Source organism: Anarhichas minor, unplaced genomic scaffold (assembly GCF_050575085.1).
Source record: "Anarhichas minor isolate MPS153535 unplaced genomic scaffold, ASM5057508v1 ptg000024l, whole genome shotgun sequence".
In the NCBI taxonomy this organism is placed as follows: domain Eukaryota; kingdom Metazoa; phylum Chordata; class Actinopteri; order Perciformes; family Anarhichadidae; genus Anarhichas; species Anarhichas minor.
In genome coordinates, this window is record NW_027466470.1 from 2,222,501 (window position 1) to 2,242,667 (window position 20,167).

Sequence of the window (20,167 nt, forward strand, 5' to 3'; positions counted from 1 at the left end):
GTGTGTGTGTGTGTGTGTGTGTGTGTGTGTGTGTCTTAGACGTAAAGGTCTCCTTGTCAAACAAGTCCTGTCCCTGCTGCATTCCCAGTAGCTCTGGTTACCATCCAGGCTGGAAAGAAGAGAAATAAATCTCCGGCTCCTGTAGATTCACTGCTCAGCAGCTGCTAGTCAGCTTGAGTGAAACATAAAAGACAGCTCATTTAAGATGTCCACCCATTATCCGTCCATTAGCTGTACCCATTTATCATTGAGGGTTGCGGGGGTGCTGGGTAACTCCCTGGACAGATCGCCAGTTAATCACAGGGCTGACACTAAAGAAGACAGCCCTCCATGCTGATATTTACACCTACGGCTATTTTAGAGTCCTCCATTGACCTCGCCTGCATGTGTGTTTGGACTGTGGGAGGAAACCCACTCAAGAGGAGCATGCAAACTCCACACAGAAGGGACTCGAACCCAGAACCTTCTTGCTGTGTGGCGATTAGTGCTAACCACCCATTTAAAATGTGCCAAACAGCATGCTAGTCAGGTTAACTGACATCACAAACTTAAAGGTGTTACAACATTATGTCACTGTGTTTCTGTTGACAGAGTGTGTGCGTTCAGCCAATCTATCGTCTTTAAAAAGTTGTGGAACGCTCTCTGTACATTCTCGATGAACCTTCTTCAGGTCTTTGCTGTAAATGTGTGTCTCAAACAGTCAGTATCCAGTAAACAGGTTTTACCCGCTGCTCAAAAGATCATTAAGAGATGTTGTGTAAAATTCTCAGACCAGAACTACGGCGCATCTCAGGTTCATTAAATAGCCTCTCTGTGCTTCACGTGCCTCAGCGCTCAGACTTCATCCAGGCCTCTCGTTGTGTTGTGGCCAAGTCTACGCAGCGTTACTGCGTCTCGTCAGCCTCCTTAATCAGACGTTATTACACCACATACATCACATCGTAGAGCGTGTTCCCCATCAGCATTCTGCTGACGTACCAAAGGGACACAAACCACAGTGTCCAGCGTACATAAGTTAATGCATGGACCAGTGTGACTTTAAGCCCCCTAAATCGTATAAAAGAGCACACTGTGCAGTTAAGTCCTTTTTTTTCCCGGATAAATAACAGTTTAAATTTGCATTTTAACAAACCCACAAGTTTTAAAGGAGGGAACTTGTCGTCCCAGCACCAGCGAGTTCTCACCCTGTCAGCTAAAGCAAATTAACACCATTTCTCAAAAAAATAAGAAGAGAAAGTGCACCGTCGTATCTTTAGATCCATGAGACCAATCAGGGAAGCAGGGGGGGCTGAGCGGAGTGTGTGTGTAGCGGTGCAGTAATTAACGACGGTTAACTCTCCGGCAAGGTGTTGCGATGCTGCTGCTGACGGCAGATGCGGCCATCTTGATAATCTAACGCGGTGTGATGTGGGAGCGGTATTGTTTTATGGCTTCCATTAACGGCTGGCTGTAACCTCCGATCGTAGTCGAATGGATCTCAAGAGCCAGCCCACCCTCCGGCTGTGACAATACGAGTGCCAGCAGGAAAAATACGAGCGCGTGCCGAGTCTCACTGCGGAGTGACCCGGTCGGGGGAGGAGACGGCCTCGGCAGCAATTACTTTTTCGTGCCGCAACGCTTGACTTGCTCGTAGTTTCATATCAAAGTTTGAAACGCAGTAAACAGGTCTCGGAGTGTTTGGTTTCAAACTGAGATTTCATTTTCACCCCCACAAAGAACAGAAAACGTCTACCCTTCCAAAATGAAACATAGTGCAAACTTTACAAACATTTCATTTTTCTATGATAGAACTACATTGTTGCTACAATAGAGTTATAAAGAGGGAGGATATTGGATATTTTATAGATAATCTACGATAGATTTATGTTACAGCCAACCGTTTTAATTATGTTAATTATGTTAACTTGTTTTTTTTTTGAGAATGACGGTCTAAATACTACACTATATTACTACAATACTATTGCATAGAAGACACCAAAACCTGTAAGAAAACTGAGAGTACCTTTTTCAGTAAGAGGCCCTTAAAGAGAGAGAGTCGGGTCCAGATGGTGACGTTGGTTCTGTCTCGAGGCGTATACTGAGCGTGCGTTTTGTTTGCAGATGGTGTGGGAGAACGGCTGCGTGGTCATCGTTATGCTGACGCCTCTGGTCGAGAGCGGGGTGAAGCAGTGCTACCACTACTGGCCCGATGAGGGATCCAACCTGTATCACATCTACGAGGTACAATGGCAGAAGAAGTGACTGTTTAGGGGGCAGACCATTGGTCTTTGGCTCTACGAAGCATCTTTTCTTTGTATCTGTGGACGTTACAGGGTTAATAAAGCGTATAGTGTTGAGTTATGTCCCGAGCCTGAGAGCTGTCACTCTTACCTGTATGTCTGAAGGTATGGGTCTTATCTAGACACGTTCAACACGTAGTTTCATCTCAATTTAGTAAGTGATGTCTTGTACATTTGGTACGAGTTGTGTTAATTGTTGTGTCCTTGCAGGTAAACCTGGTGTCCGAGCACATCTGGTGCGACGATTTCCTGGTTCGTAGCTTCTACCTGAAGAACATGCAGACCAACGAGACGCGGACCGTCACTCAGTTCCACTTCCTGACCTGGCTCAACCAGAACGTCCCGGAGACCAGCCGGACGCTCCTCGACTTCCGCAGGTAGGGAACTCCTTTGAAACAACAACAAAAAACAAAAGAAATATTCGAAACTAAACTAAGACTTCATGTTTTTTTCAAGCTTTTTTTGTTCTTATCGCTGCTAACGTATCACGCTGCTAACTCCGCTCCTCGTGGAGCTGCTCCAACAAACCATGAGCAGTATGAGCTGCTAGTGCAGCAACAAGATTGTGATCCCTCAGCGGCTTCCCATCGCATACACTGCCAATTTTGCCACAAACAAAGCGACCGGCTATTCGAGAGAGGCCTCCACATCCAGAGGGTGCTTGAGACGGTATACGCCACTCAACATGTTTTTCTGTACTGGCCAAGACTAGGATTTTTCTTTCTTCCTAGTTTCTTTGAACTCCTTGTCATTTGAAGAACATAGAGTACTAAAGCCCGCTTTATGTCGATAGTAAACTCACTGAGGTTTTAGAAAGCCTTGAGGAAACTTCTGTAAGTCTTTTTGGAAAGAGGCCTTTGGAGAAAAAAACCAAAAACTTTGATAACGAGATTAATTTCCAAAGCAAGAAAAGCACTGTGTGATGTTTCCAAAGAAAAAGTATTTTGCTCACTTTGTCTGTGCATTGGTAGAGCAAAGCCCCGCCTTTATTCGTAAAGGAGTCCACTTGTAGATGGACACAAAAAATAACATAAGATGTGTGATAGTACCTGAAAATGTGCCGCCCTTCGCCGATCTGTATCTGGTGAAATGAAAGGCGTCAAGTTCATGAACAGTACGGAGAGTCTCGTGGGTTCGGCGACCTCCGCGTACGTCTTGTGATTCCTTGAGTTTCTTCTATTCAGTCACTCCTCATCGAGCACGACGTCCATGCGAGTTCCACTGAGGGGTTGTCGAAAACTGACCAGAAGTGTCCGACCTGGAGGTCCTCAAATGCACCACGATCAACTTCTTTCATGCTAGCTGGCATAGTAGATTGTGGGATGGTTGTGGATGCGGTTTCTTTTTTGTTTTGTTTTTACCTTGAAAACAAAAAAGAAAGTGAAGGAGGTTAAATAGAAGGTCTCTGAGTTATTTGCCCGCCCCCCCCCCCCCCCCCCCCTCATCTAAACCTTTGAGTCGCCTTAATAACTTCACTCCTCTCACTTCTCCAGGAGTTCTGACTCGTGACCCTGAGATGCGGCCAGAGAAATATCTATATCAAACATCCCGGGCGTTTTTTTTCCAGTCGATAACAGAGTAATTCGGGATGCATTGAGGGAACTCTGCCGGAGTGATCCTTTATCTCCGGCGCCTTTTTTTACGGCCGCTCCCCTCCTTCGACCTCTTTTAAACTGATATACTGTATTGCCTATTAGTTGGGAGCTGCCCCGGCCCCCTTTTCTCTGAGTCACTGTGGATTTTCTCGAGCGATAGACCCCAACTGGGTTTTTTTATTTTTATATATAGAGCTCCGGTTGTTGCCGCGCTGCTGGCGCACATCAATTAGGGGAGATATCGAGAGTCGGAGATTGTGGTTGCGGCTATTATGAAAAAAAAAAAAAAAAAAAAAGGACGTCTGGTGGGCGTCGCCGCCCTCCATCAGTTAGGAGATATTGCCTTTACTCACAGGGCGGCGGGGTCAGAACACAATGAAGGAAGCGCACAGGGAGATATTTTTCACTTTTATTACCGTGGATATGGAACAATAACAACCTCCCCTCTTCCCTGCTTTTTTTTTGATGAGGCCGGCTGACCTCTTCTTCCTATATGCTTGTGTCGGCATGTTTTTTTTAACCTCACTCACAACTGACTGACTGAGCCGAAGCATTGCTTACAGCCCCCCCTCTGTCCTCCCCCCTGTTTTACCAGCTAACTAGCGGTTGCCAGTGTCATTTTTGTGATGTTGCAGCTAGTAATATAAGCCCAGTTGCATAGTCACAAAAGTGATCATTGGAGACTGTGACTCTGCAACCAGGGGGCCTCAAGGACCCCCTCCCTCCTATCCTTATACTCCCCCCCCCCCCTCCCCCTGTCTCCCTTTCTTTTCCTTTCCTTCCTCTCTCTCCTCGCTGTGCCCGGTGACCTGAGATGACCTCTTGCCTTTTTGCTTGCTCATGGTTTGCTTGACTGCCTACGATCTCCTCCTCCCCCTTCTCTCGCCATGCCTCCCTTCCTCTCTTGCTTTTGTCTTTCTCTCACCCGCCTCTCTTTGTCTCTTTCTTGTGTCCTTCTGTCCGTCCCTCTTGATGTTTTTTGACTCCCGAGAAAACATCTGCACTAAGAAAAGGCTCTTCTCTCTGTTTGGATCCACACTTGTCGGGTGTTTTTTGGCACCTGGAAAAGCTTTTAAAGGCCCGACAATGTGGTGAGCACGAGAGACACAAAGCTCAGCTAAAAGCCTGATAAGGATACGGAAGCATTCTGTCTATCTGTCACCTCTAACGTTCTCTGCGATCACTCATTTTAAATGTCGGTATAGCCGATCATACAATATCAATGTATGCTCATACAACGGTTCGTATGATATCTTACGAAAAGTTGCTCCCCATTTTTCCGAAGAGATCCAGCAACGAGTGTTAGTTTCCGCTCGCTACATGCATACAAAGTCTACTTGGTTGGGTTTAGGCAACAAAACCACGTAGTTGGGTTTAGAAAAAGATCGTGCGTTCGTTTAAAATATCCACGGACGTCATCGACTTCTCGTTTTCTCACGAGGGAACGAGCAGCGGTCTGTTTGTCATGATTTAGTCAGCAGGGCACGAGTAAAACACAGTTTTCTGCGATGATTTCACCGTCATACGAAGCGTTGGCTCCTCTTGTGAAGCATCAATTCCAACACATCCTATTCCGCTTTCACTTCGGTTTCTTTACGTCTCTTTTTTCAGACCGGGTAAACCCAAAGCTGCTGTAGAGATCCATTAGATAGACTCAACACCTTCTCTTATCAATGTGGCTCATAGGAGCTTCCTCACCTCAACTACATCTTGCGTCTGTATGAAGGATTTATCGTTTCACAAATTACATTTTCCAGTTTGAATTAGTCAAACGCGTGTAAATGAACGTCACGCTGTAGATTCAGTGAAACCGTCTCCTAGGTTTAGGTTTATCTGGCCTTGTGTGGATCTCTCTTTATCAGTTTGTTTTTTCCCTCTCTCTCTCTCTCTCTCTCTAACCCTCACCCTCCGTCTCCCTCTTCATCCGCTCCATCTATCGGTTTCTCTCTTTTGTCTCTCTCTCTCTCTGTCTGACTCTTGTTCTCTCCGTCAAGCTTGAGTCTCTCTTGCGGGGCGTTTCCTCCGAGTCTCCCACACCCCTCTCTACACCCACCGCCGGTTGGGGATTTTTCTGCCCGGCTGTTTCCATGGTAACATCACTTTTAATTGTCTGCAGCGAGCTCTGACTTTTCAATTTTGGTGTGGTGGAGGATGAACGTGGGCGGAGGGTTTTTTTTTTGTGATGTTCCCACTTGTGTGTTCCTCTCTTGGCCTCAGGAAACAACCTGCTGCCAAAAAAAAAAAACTGCATATATTGTCAATTTAGTGGTTTGTTCCAGAAATTCTGATATAAAAACAGTGATAAAAACAGCAGGTTTGTTCTTGGTTCGACTTGTGTTCACGTGGTTCATGTATCAGGACTAGTTGCAGATTATACTTATATTTGTGCTAGCCTCTGCCACAGCGTCTTGATCCTCTGAATCTGTTATTTTGGATCTGGATATTTTAGGATTCAGTGCAGAAGCTCATTAGAAAAAAGAGAAAATGTCCAAAACATTTCATATCTCAGTGTTAATAAATGCTTAAAGAAATGAATGGAACCACCACTAAATATCTATTTGTATTCTTACGCAAGCTCAAGTTAGAATGAGGGTCATTTTTTCACAGACTTCTATACAATTAGACTTCTTTTTGCAACCAGAGGAGTCGCCCCCTGATGGCCATTAGAAAGAATGCTGGCTTCACTTTTCTAGACCTTTCAACCACATCTCATGGCCTTCCTCAGTGGAAGGAGCGTGCTCAGGTGTCATTACATGATCTAAGGACTGCCTCATTTTTAAAAACAAATGTCATTTAAATGTATTAGGTTTTTGAGATATTCTGCAGACGGTCTGGGGAAAAATACGTTTACAAGGAAGGTTCAAGCAAATGAAGGTCACAAATTTCACTTTCTTTCCTCGACTGAGTGATGCATTATGGATTACCACCACACACACACACACACACACACACACACACACACACACACACACACACACACACACACACACACACACACTGTGCCTTTACATAATATGTTCCTGCTGTTATTTGGAGCTATCACCATGAAATAGAATCAGTAATGGTCTCCAGCTGGGATCAAACTCACGGCTCTCTGCTTCTTGCTCAGATAGGAGCTGGATGTTTGCGTAGATCCGGCGGCTGCTGTGCATTTTGATGAACAATGTGTCAAGTTTTTTACCACAATTTATTTTTTTAAAGGGGACCTGCCATTCTCAACACATACTTTGAGGCAGCGCTCAGCGTCTTTGTGCATGTATGAAAGAAACACGAATGCAAATCCATCTTGTCTGCTGTTGAATATTAACATACAGCAATGGGATGGTTTGCATTCTTTCAAAAAAACACCTCGGGGTATTTGTGTTGATTGGGTTTCAGCTGTGCGACTTCAAGACCTGTCGATAGCAACATAAGACATGAGCGCTGTATGAAAAGAGAGCTTTTCTTCATTTCAGGATACAAGTTTATCAAGGTGGCCAGTTATGATACGCGGTGCATCTTTAAAAAAATGTTCGTGCTGTATCTGTTGTGCAATCTTTGGTTCTTATTCTTAATAATTCAGAAAATGATTCACTGTTGCAGTAGGGCTGAGAAACAATTTACACTTTGGATGAAAATGGTTAGCCCAGTTGCCAAGAGAAAGTGTTCGCATCGTAGGTGTCAGCAGACCACGGATATGTTGAATGTGTCTTTTTTCCGATCACAGTCAATCAGAGTAAGTGACGCAGTATATTAAGCAACTGATTGAGTTTCCCACTTACGGCAGGTGGGCAGGAGACCGCTGTTAATATCCTGTGTAAAACCAAAAATATACGGTGACGTAACGCTTGTTACATAATGTTATGCTTGTTTCGTAATATTACGTAAGAAAGTCAACTAAAGCCGATTGGTATTTAGGCTAGTTACGTTGTGACGTTACGTTGTGAACGTTACGTTGTGAACGTTACGTTGTGAACGTTACGTTGTGAACGCTACGTTGTGACGTTACGTTGTGAACGTTACGTTGTGAACGTTACGTTGTGACGTTACGTCGTTAAGGTTGTGACGTTCATTGCGGCGCTACGTTGTGGCATTGTGGCGTCCGTTACGTTGCGGCGCTACTTTGTGGCATTGTGACGTTCGTTACGTTGCGGCGCTACTTTGTGGCATTGTGACGTTCGTTACGTTGCGGCACTACGTTGCGGCGCGAGACTGTTCACCTGCAGTGAAGCACCAATGGCAGTATTTTTTTCTAGCGACTGGGTAGGAAGTTATATAGGTGCATTTTATGTTTCTATACAATACTATATACTCATATGTTAAAAAACAAAGTTTAGAAAATATTTTTGGGATGTTGTGCAACTATGACCAACTTAATTTGAATCCTGGCAGTCGTAAGGAACATCTGAACAGTGCTACGTATGCTGTTCTTTGTGGTGGTGGTTTCTAAAAGCCCGGATACATCATGTACTGACGATGTGTATTTCTGTGTGATGTTAACACTGAGCTCGTTTTTTCTGTTCTGTGTTTTCTACAGAAAAGTTAACAAGTGCTACCGGGGACGCTCGTGTCCTATCATAGTCCACTGCAGGCAAGTATAATAACAACTACAGCAATCTGTATTTCTTCTCTTTTCATTTCTTCAAACAGACATATCTTATGTGGAGGTCGACAAACATTTTACATGCGAAATTACCCCCAAAAGTTGTGACTTAATTGGGACAAACTGTCCACGGAGGAGAGAAACTTTCAACTGGAGGCAGTGTGTAGTTTGGTGAGAGCAAGAGAGGGTTTAAATAGACGTAAGCAGGGTTGCAGCTGTTATGATAGCGGTTATGTCTGCCTGCTCGCTCCTCCACTAAGTGATATATTATTTAATATTGTGTAACGGCTCTTCCAGGATCAGGAAATCGTACTTGATCTCGACTAAATTGCTTCACCACAGTACGAAACCTGTCGTTATGGAGCAGCTGGATCATCCCGAGCATTCTGAGGAGTAACAGAACATGTTTAGAAACATAGTGAGACTTTAGAGGTTACTGGAATAGAACCAACACACACACACACACACACACTTAATTAATCCTGGCAGTCGGCACAGTTCGTTACTGTTTATTCACCGTCCTCCCTCTTCCGGTGTTACCTGTGAAGAGTCTTCAGCTTCAGGAATAACATGAATTCCTCACTCGAGGTTTGTCGTCCATGCACAAGTCTTCGTCTCAATCCGCGCTGCTCAGACCAAATCATTTCTTCCCATTGACTTGGCATACAGTCATGCCACATGTCATTTACAGTGTATTTGAACATGTCATTCGGATTGTTGCAAACTCATTTCCGAAACCCAACCGGCCGATCTGATGTACACAGACAGCAGAGTGACGCAACAGAAGATGCAGAAATGCTGTAATCACGCAGCATTTCAGAGAACTTCTCTGTCTTTGGCTTTCTGTCTCTTACAAAATCTCTCTCTCTGCCTGTCTTTCGCTCTCAGTCTCTCATTTTAAATAGAGAGAGAGAAGGCAGCAGACATCTTGACGTGTTTACTCACAGCCCTCAGGCTTCACACACACACACACACACACACACATCACATATCTTTGATCGCCTTGTAATGATGCTGGCGAGGTGCAGCGATACGACAGATCTAATCACGCTGTAATAACCTGTACGACACACACACACACACACACACATACGTGGACACACACAAACTACCTGAGATCAGAGTGATAGTATCTGTATGGAACACACACACACACACACGTCCACACACACACACACACTCCGATCCAGCGCTGGTGCTGCTCAATTACTGCCACCGGGTTTGTTGGAATATACAGCTGTGTGTGTGTGTGTGTGTGTGTGTGTGTGTGTGTGTGTGTGTGTGTGTGTGTGTGTGTGTGTGTGGGCTTGCAGAAAATAACCAAGGCCCTAGTGAAAATGAAATATTCAGGAAGTATGGATGCATGCCAGCTACCACACACACACACACACACACACACACTTGAGTTTGCTGGATTACACAGCAGCCCATGAAATAGACTTGTCGGGGTGCAGACATCAATTTTCCACACTTGAAATGAATCTAGGATACAAAATATTCTCTCCACATACATTACAGAGACCAAACGCCTTCACACACCGAGGGTGTTGGGTGTTTTTGTGTGCGATCAATTCGCACGTCGGGTTGAGTTGCGCTTATTATTCATAAAACAAAAGCTCACCCGACACCGAAAAAGCAAAATACTAGTCTGTAAATGTTATATGTGTAGGGCTTTTATTGTGAAAGGTAAGAACGGAAGAATCTGGTCTCAGCGGCCTCTGTCCAGGTTTAAGGGGTAATAGAGTTGCCGCCTTGGTTTAGACTACGGAGCCTCAGTGTAGTTGGAACTCAACCCGTAGTTCGTGCCTTTTATTTGCGGTGCAAAAAACATAATATTGCTTTTTTGCAGCACTTGTGACAAAAACAACAGTTTAAAAAAAACCAAAGTACGTGAAGGCGTAAAGGCCTTAATAAGGTTTTTATGCACTGAAAGCTGTTGTTGCTTTTTGTCATTGCTTATTTTTAGAATAGAAGAACATGCATTTACATCCGTGTCAAATTAAACAGAAATGTAGCGCTGCTGTTAAACAGGTTTATATTTTGATGTTAATTCCTGACCCAAATAAAAAACAGCGTCTGCCTTTCTGTTCCTTTGAAGTCCTTTATCCCCCTTGAAATAGCATTAAAAGACTCGTAAACCTCGACGTGCTCACCTTAACACTGGAGTCAGGATGCGTCTGTCTCCAGAAATAAAACCCCAGTGACATGAATACTGTAGAGGACAACAAATAAGTGGTGTTGTTACAGTAAACGTGTGGGTGGGTGTTATTCGGATGTTTTAACTTTACGTGCAGCTGCAGCGGGATGGAATGACTTCCCAGAAACGATGCCAAGTTTTTCTAAACTAAAGATTTTAGTCTTAGGAAGATTACGGGAATAAATCTAAAAGTGTAACAGTCGGTCTGATGGTGTCACAATGAACAGCAGCTGACGGTTGATGAAAGAAATGAGGAAAACAATGACGGATTAAAGCATCATAGAATTGACACAATACGTTTTTTGTTTGCTGTTTTTTTTATTTCTTCCAAATACTTTCTTCCAACATGAAAGTTAATATTGTGACTTTGCATTTTGATACGCCCTGTAAAACGACAAGATCCCGTTAACATTGTTTTATTTTGAAAGTAATATTTTTCAGAACACAAAGGACAGATTTAACCTGCAGACTAAATAGAAGCACAGACTGAACATTTACATTTTATTACTTTGTAAATCTACAGTAGATTCACTTTTGCTGCTTCAAGTCTCAACATTTCATCCAATAAAAACGTGATACGTTGACATGACGCGGACGATCCAGAGGTTTTCACTCTCATGTTGGTTTTTGCGACCTTTCTTTTGAAAATCCCAATTTGTGTAACCAAAATCTTTATTATGATGAAAAGAAAGAAATGAACGATAAAAAGCTGCGTTGTGTAAAATAAGAATGTAACACATTAACTGATGACAAGTAATAATCTGACAAACTGTTTAATTTAATTAATATTTTTCTCTCTCTCTCTCTCTCTCTCTCTCTCTCTCTCTCTCTCTCTCTCTCTCTCTCTCTCTCTCTCTCCTCCTATCTCCATTCTGTGTCTTGGTCTCTCGCCCACCTGAACAGTGATGGTGCTGGAAGAAGTGGGACCTACGTCCTGATCGACATGGTCCTCAACAAGATGGCTAAAGGTGGGTGTTGTGTTTTGTTTTCAGTTTTTTCCCTCTGAGGCGTTCACCCCTCCCCCTCCTTGTAAAAATGACCAATATTATCAAAGTTTGCATCAAAAAAAGATGTTTAATTCGATAATCACAGTGATGATTCGGTAAAAATATTATCTGTAACGCAAAACAATACCTGTTGCCCCCCCGAGCCATTAACACTGATTATTATTTATTGCTTAATTGCTGCAAATTCAGTTCTGTTATCTCAGTCGATGCGTCTTTGGCACCAAACGGCACGTTGCTTCCTTCCTGCCGTGACGTTAAAACACAATGAAACTCTGTAGAAAGTAAAAAGAAAGAAGACGTGTGAGGCCACGCTGCGACGAGGAAACGAGAGATAAAGGAAGGGAAGGAGGAGAGCTGGAATAACTGGTGGGAAAAGTTTTGTTCAACGGCTTTGAATCAAAAAGAGTTGACCGTGAACACTTCATCTGAAGCGTCGGCAGCACTCATTGCGAGAGCGTGATAATTAGAGCATGATGTAATGAACACAGCGTGGTAATTATGAAGGGGACTGAATATTTCATGGGGCAGCGGCAGTTTGTGACGTTAAATTAAAGTGCCTTTTTTTCGGAGGGGTCTAGTGACTTTAATGTGATTGGTTCCGTTTTTAAAGCTCGAGCTTGTGCTCACATTTACAGACAACTCTTCCTCAGTCACACTGTGTGTATTCTCCTCACGTCTCTGTGCCTGAAGAGAAACCTAAGAACCTGTCCGACCATCTCAGTCCCTCCGATTGCAGGGTTCCATGCACGCTGCAAGATCTCCTGTGTGGTATTTGTTCCTATTCAGTTAGCTAGGAGCTCATGTTGTATGTCATGTTAATAGCTCATCTTCATGAATAGAGGTCACTTTACCGTGGTGCACTACCGGCTGCAGTGTAATGTTAAGATGGTGAAATGACGTCATAAAGTAAAATGCTTTTAGAAATGTTCCATTTCTGAAGTTGTAAAGTAAAGATGGAACCTGATGTCCTAACTCACAGCGGCTTTTCACAGATGTTAAATGTGCGTGTGTGTGTGTGTGTGTCCGCATATCTTTTTGTTTCTTTGTGTGCTGGTGTGTGTGTGTGTGTGTGTGTGTGTGTGTGTGTGTGTGTGTGTGTGTGTGTGTGTGAAGTGTCCCACAGTGGTGGTGCTGCTGTAGCAGAACGATCTCCTGGGTCTTTTAATTCCAGATCAAAGGGTCAGTCGGGCATCGAGGGCCCCTTCTCAGCACCCAGGGGCCGGGGGAGAGAAGGGCGGGGCTGGGTGGGAGTTGGTGGATGTGTGTGTGTGTGTGTGTGTGTGTGTGTGTGTGTGTGTGTGTGTGTGTGTGTGTGTGTGTGTGCGTGCGTGCGTGCGTGTGTGTGTGTGCGTGCGTGCGTGTGTGTGCGTGCGTGCGTGTGTGTCCTGAATCCCAAATTTACTCAAACAGAAAAGTTCTCACCATCCATTTTCTTTTTTTGCCATGCAGTTCCAAAACTCATCTGTCTGGAACAAATGTTCGTTATCAAGTTTATGATGTCTAATGTCATTTCTATTTCATTTTATAGCAACAAAAACATCTATTTTTAATCTCACTACTGGAACCCAAAAGGCACCGGAGTATCCCCATGACTTAGTTTGATCTTTGTCTTCACATAGTGAAGGAGGATCTCTTATGTTTGGTGGCTCCTCTGGAACGTGAATAAAAACACGGTTATGAACCGAGGCCTTCATGGTGCACTCTGACACATGGAGAGAGAGCTGCATTTCTGTAGGACAGGAAGATAAACACATGTTTATTTCAGCGAGATAATTTACACGAATGAGCAGAACTTTAATGATCTCATGAAGTACAAAGCTAACGCTAGGCTATAAAGGAACTCCACCACGGTCACATGACGTCACGTCTCCACTCATCTAAAGGCGGACGAGTGTTCTAGTGAGGACGTTTAGGCAGCTTCTAAATTCACCAGCGTGGCGTTTACTGACCTATTTTACATCGTAGAACAAATCGTTAAAATCTCCTCCGCTTGTGCTAAACACAGACCTTAAAAAAACACTTTTAAAGCACATTGACTTCCAGACGAGGGAACAGGAAGTGCAAATAATGCCGACTCATTTCCAGGTCGTAAGATCGGTTCCTGCAGCGCTCTATAAATACACAGATTGACTCTCTTTGTCAGTGAGACATAAAGGAATCAGAGATCAGGACGTGTGTGAGGTTTATTGTGAGCATCAAAGGTGGATTTCAGCGGCTCGACAGGAAATCTCTGCGAGGAGAACGTAGCTTCGATGTTTGACAGAAAACTTTTCATGGAGAACGAAAACAGAGCTTTAGTTTAGAGCTTTGACAGCTCGCTCCATTTTTTTCTAGTTTATCTAATTGCCTTTGAAGAGGTTTTTTCGTGAACCCGAGGCGTCGTGGAATCGGCATAGTACATGACATTGAGTCTGTACTTTGTACATATCTGAGCTAAACATACTTTACTTGTCAGATACTTAGTAATTCTACTCGGTAGTTTAGGTACTTTGTTTATAAAAAGTTTACTTAAAAAATCATAGAACGCCTTCGAAAAACGGTGGATTTGATAGAAGTGTCGAAATACCAACAACAGTTTTTGTTTTTTTGCATTTAGCTTATTTCAGCTGTTAAATGACCCGCTTACCTTACCTGTTTATGCAAAAATAATATCAACCAATCGCTATTAATATTGTTTTTAGCAGTAAAAGAAGTTGGGTTCTAATTGTCCAAATGTAATACTGTAACTCAGCGTATGTTTTGTGTCTTTATGGTTGTTTTGAGTCTGTTTTTGGTTATTTTGGTTGTCTCTATTTGGTTGTTTTGCGTATCTTTGTTGTCATAATCTGTCTCTTTATGGTTGTTTTGAGTCTCTTTTTGGTTGTCTCGCGTCTCGTGGTCATTTAGCGTCTTTTGTGTTTTTTTCACAATAGAAACTCTGGCCCAGGGGCCCAACAGGTTAGGGGGCCCCTGGGCCAGAGTTTCTGCCGGCACCCATTAGGCCCGTTCAGTAATCGGTCCGTGCTCCAAATAACCCTGACAACATCAACAGGGTTATTTCTCTCATACTGAAGCTCCTCCACAGCTCTCATAGGCTCAGTTTTATTCAAAATCATAAACACATCTTCTTCTGGTTAAAAATACAGGTTGGCATCTAGTGATTAACACAAAATAATGTCTTTATTTGTGTTGTCTTTTATGAGTTTATCTCACGTAGCATTACACCTCTGTGAGTAACTAAGCTTCATAAAATCCCTTCGGCTGCTCTCAGCTCTGCACCGCATGGATTTTGGAGTTTTTTTGTCTGTCCTGAGAAGCTAGAGGCCCCCAGGTTTGCAGGCTCCCTCCATCCTGATCAAAGACACTTCCCACCTCCTCCTCCTCCTCCTCCTCCTCCTCCTCTCAGACACAACATCCCTCCCCCCATGCTCTCTCTCTCTCTCTCTCACCCACTCTTTTGCTCCCAATGAATGAATTGTGAATTTGTCCCAGAATTATGTCGGTGTTTCCAGGAGGTTGAGGAGGTGTTGCTGTGGTTCTCACGTTTTGATTTCCCTTCTTCATTCCCCTCCTCTCTTTCTCTCATCCCCCCCCCTCACACCTCCACCACCCGCCACTCTTCCCTTCATCTTAAGAATCGAATGAAACCCATCGAGTGCCGGAGAGCTTTTCAGCATCTCTGCGTTTCTTTTCGCTCTTTTTTTGTTTCTTTTCCCAGATCCAGCTTGTGAGCTCAAGGGCCTTGTCTTTCTTTTACTTTCCTCCTTCTCCTCTTCTATAGCCCCCCCCTCCTCCTCCTTGGTCCTCCTCCTCGACCTCCACCCTGAAGCGAGGGTCTTACAGAGAAGGGAAGTTAAAAACGAGGCCGGGTTTTTAAACCATTCCTCTTTTTTCTTCACGCCCTCACCATCTTCTTCACGGGAGAGTTTTGAAAAGAGGGAAAGAATTTTTTTTAATACCGACCATTTTGAGGTTTATCAGGACCTGCACAATACCCCTCGGCTTGTTAAAAGCCGACCCCCCCCCCCCCCCCCCCCCCCCCCCCGAAAAAGCTAAACTAAAGCAGTGCGTAGCGTGTTGCAGCTTCTCTGGCTCGAGGGAGTCTTTTGTGTTGTAAAAAGACAAAAAAAAAAACGTCTCACAAAACCTGTGAAACAGAATAAGAAAACGGTGTGAATGAGCAGCTCTCCCACCATTCACTCTCCTCCTCACGCAGCCACGAAGAAGAAATGTCACTATGTGTCACTACGACAAAGAAGCAAAGAGGAATCCTTTTTGTTTCCTCAGAATTTGGACAGAGGAGGAGAGACAACAAATTAAATGTGTTTTTCTTTCTCTTGTTTTTTGTGAATGTAACTGTTCCTCCCCCCCCCCTCTCTCTCTCTCTCTCTCTCTCATCTCTTTTCTCTCCAAGTCTTCATCTGTTTCCTCTTTCAGACGTCTTCCTTTCCCCTTTAACATCTATTTTTTCCCTTCTGTCCTTTCGAATCGTCTTTCTCGTATTATTTTGCGTCCTCTGCTCCTTTTAAACGAGCGGTTGTGCGCCTACGTTCTGCTCCTATGAGATGACGTAAGGCCATTCAAATAAATGTTCTTCACCAAAAGAAATCCACATTAATGTATTTAAATAGCATTATGTTTCATCAACGCGTTAAGAGCATCGAACCTTAGATGTCCTGTTTTTTTGTGTCAACATGAACACCTCACCTCAACCTTCCTTTTATCACCGTTTCCAAGCTCGCAGCCCTTTTCACTCCTTACAGTCCGACCCAAGTGTGAGTTGTGAGGACACCTTATGATATAAGAATGAAAGAAATGTAAAAAAACATTTTTGCGTTAATTTAAATACTGAGGCAGAATATTTTACAGTTACTATGATAAATTAAAGTAATCTTGAAGTAGTAAATTTCACAGCTGATTCCATCTTTAACAACGGAAATACAGCAAAACAATGTTGTATATTGTGTGAAACATTTAATGCTTGCTTTGGATCTATGTATCCTAAAATATTGACGTAATCATCAAATCTATATCTGCCAGCATATAAAGCAATACAAGTATATATGATATTGATGAATGAATGCTATTAACAACACATCAACGGATAAACTGCTCAGTTATTGACGTGACACTGAAACAGTAGACTGGAGACTTGAGACCTGAACCAGAGTCCGGCTCGACTGGAACTTCACTTCAGACTTGAAAACATAAACGTCTATGGTTTGGTCAAATCTTGAAAAAGGTGGAAAATGAATAAGACGATGTCAAACAGACTGCAACACACCCGGAATATTGTAGAAAAACATTTTGGAAAGAAAATGACTTGCATTCTCTCTAGTGTCCACCAGGGGGCGACTCCTCTGGTTGTATAGAAGTCTATGAGAAAATGACTCTACTTCTCTCTTGATTTATTACCTCAGTAAACATTGTAAACATGAGTTTATGGTCTCAATCTCTAGTTTCAAGTCTTCTTCAATACAGCATGATGTTCATTTAGTAAACTATGGTCCATTTAGAGTCACACAGACCATAAAGCAGGGTTTGCTTTAGGGCGGGGCTACACAGTGATTGACAGGCCTCTACCACAGCGTTGTCCGTGTTTCTGTCTTACAACATTAACCCTTTCACAGTGTGTTTTCACTTCATGAAAGTTGATTGTGACATTTTTGGTCACTTAAAAATGTCGTATTCATTGTTGGTTGTTCTCAACCTTCTCATGTCACTTCTGGTTCCAAAAGAACCAAGATGGCGTCAGCTAAAAGTACAGAATTTAAAGGCTATAAAACCGTACTCTAACCGTAGTTACAGTGTTTGTCTCTAAAAGGATTATAATCTGTTCGTCATATATCACAATGTCTGATGATAATCAGACGTCAGCTGTGGGGCGTCTTGCCAGTCTGACAGGCTGACTGGCAACTAAACTGAGACCAACACACACACACACACACAACTGGCATGTCAGATTTTGGCAGGGGCTGACAGAGCTCTGGTGGGCAACCTTCACGAGCTCAAAGGCTACAGGACGACTATCAGAAGGCTGACGAGGATCGGCTCGGTTTCCTTTTGAAAAAGACCCAACGGACATGTGGGCCTGTGATTCCCCTCAGAGTCCCTCCAACAGTTTATCTTCCTCTCTTTATCTTTTCTATTTTCATCCCGACTACAAAACACCACCACCTCGCTGTGTGTGTGTGTGTGTGTGTGTGTGTGTGTGTGTGTGTGTGTGTGTGTTTGTGTGTGTGTGTGTGTGTGCAAAAGAGTATGAATGTAATCGCCTGTTGCCGCTCTGAAGGGAGTGGGTATAAACAGCAGATTGACACATGTGAGCTGGATTATCGTGGTGGCGCTTTGAACACAATCCTACAACATTTCTTATATCTGTTTGTGTGTGTGTGTGTGTGTGTGTGTGACAGGTGCCAAGGAGATTGATATTGCAGCGACTCTGGAGCACCTGCGGGATCAGAGGCCGGGAATGGTTCAGACCAAGGTAACACACACACACACACACACACACACATGAATCTGAACAGAAAGGAGTTTGTGGCCAGGAGGCCGATATATGACACACTGCAAAAAACACAACTTATTTAAACAATCTAACGTTTACATTTCAAACATCTTGCTGAGTTCGGTTTGTTAATTTTCACACATTCACTGTCCTCAACCTGATATGATAGCAGAGGTCAGAAATCTGTCCGTGGTTCGTTCGTTTTAAAACAGAATTATACAAAACAAAAACAAACAGCTAAAGATGAACTTATTGTTTAGTCTGAAAAAATAAACCAGAAACGTTTGTGGTAGCGATCTCACATGTAGCCCATAAAGTGATCTATCAAGGATCTCTGGACGTTTGACTCAAAGCTTCATCGGACTCTTTAAAAAAGCGTTGATAGGCATATTGGAAGTGTTTATGCTAAGCTAAGCTAATCCACTGTCGCGCCACGGTGCACATAAATGAGTTATATGGACCTTCTCATCTAAGTCTCTGTGACATCACCCTGTTATAAACAATATCTTGTCATTCGTTGTTGAAGTAAATCACGGCTCCGTATCAGCTTCGTTTTATCTGAACGTCTAACGTCGGCTGCTTTTCTTCGTGCCCCGTTGTGAGATTGCGAGTATATTTTGAGGGGGGGAGGGGAGCTCAGTCCTCCGCATCATGCAAGATCAATCGATTTCTGAAGAGTAATTGAACGGGGATTATAGTCGTGTCTGCTCAGACCACAGAGGGACATGTATAGAATTCAAATGGGGGGGTGATAATCCGTGCTGAAAGCTGCTCCCAGGGTTTCACTGTCAGACGTCCTGAGGCCGCCTTCATAGTTTTACAAGTTTTTGAAATGGAAATAGAGTTCCATGCAGGTTTTTTTTTCATTTTGATATTTTTTTTAAGTATATGAAGAGTGAATAAAAGGAGGCCGCAAAAGTTAAACACACTTTTCATCGTATTTTAAAGGTTGGTCGGTATGATATTCCCGCGAACACAAGATTTAATCGACAGGCACATTCTGTAAATCACACGTCCTCAGAGCTTTACTGGAGAAACAACCAGAGTCATTCTTCGGGCTGGAAGCTTCAATTACCGTGTGTGTGTGTGTGTGTGTGTGTGTGTGTGTGTGTGTGTGTGTGTGTGTGTGTTTCAATTACCGTGTGTGTGTGTGTGTGTGTGTGTGTGTGTGTGTGTGTGTGTGTGTGTGTGTGTGTGTGTGAAACATCGGTGGTATCGATCCAGGCTTTATTAAACCATGAATCCTCAGCAAACGGCTGCCTCGCCGCCATCGCCGTGCTCCTCGCACATTGATTCCCCTCGTGGTCACGAGTCCCAGCCTCAGCGCTCGCATTTCATTTCCTCGATTTTTGATGAGGGAAGATGTCGTTTGAGCCCTTTATCTGCCTCTTCCTGCAGTGATGCAGTAGAAGAAGAACATCCAGGTGTTCCAAACACGACTGAATATGACTTCTAAATATTTCACAATGAAGGTTTCAAAGTGGCAAGTTGCTAGGTTTAGCGTAAAGGCATTGTAATGCAGAAGTTATAAATGACAGATAATGCAGATAAGAATATTTTTTTGGCTTAATAGAAAAACATAATAAATGCACATTATTTTATCCCAAACCGGCCCCTAAGAAAGCCCGTATCTTGACTGCACGTGTCACTGAAATCAAGCTTGTGACCCACTCTGCTTTCCAGACTTTTGTTTCACTGCTTTTCCCTTCCTCTCTTTTTCTCCTTTTTCTTCGTCTTCCTGCAGGATCAATTCGAGTTTGCGCTGACGGCCGTCGCGGAGGAGGTGAACGCCATTCTGAAAGCTCTTCCGCAGTAGGAGCGGGAGCGCCTCCTTCTGATGGACCCCCTTCCTCTTCTTCTTCTTCCGCCTCATTTAGAGGACCGTCCTTGATCATTTTCCTTCTTCCACACCCGCCTCTGTTCGCTTCCTTGTTTCCGTCTCCTCTTTGTCCTCTCTCGTTTCGTCTCTCTTCTCTTCCGTCGGTCCGGTCGTTATTCATTTAAAAAACACATTTTCATA

The 20,167-nt window shown here is 43.5% G+C and overlaps 1 protein-coding gene across 1 annotated transcript in view; it reads left to right on the forward strand.

Moving 5' to 3' along the window:
- LOC142956424 (receptor-type tyrosine-protein phosphatase N2-like) overlaps positions 1-19,963 on the forward strand; it is a 165,531-nt gene extending 145,568 nt beyond the window's left edge. The window contains exons 18-23 of the mRNA XM_076098017.1: positions 2,101-2,220; positions 2,490-2,656; positions 8,391-8,444; positions 11,557-11,621; positions 18,053-18,126; positions 19,892-19,963. Of these exons, the coding sequence (XP_075954132.1) occupies positions 2,101-2,220; positions 2,490-2,656; positions 8,391-8,444; positions 11,557-11,621; positions 18,053-18,126; positions 19,892-19,963 (552 nt within the window). The remainder of the gene's footprint in view (positions 1-2,100; positions 2,221-2,489; positions 2,657-8,390; positions 8,445-11,556; positions 11,622-18,052; positions 18,127-19,891) is intronic.
- Positions 19,964-20,167: the final 204 nt, after the last annotated feature.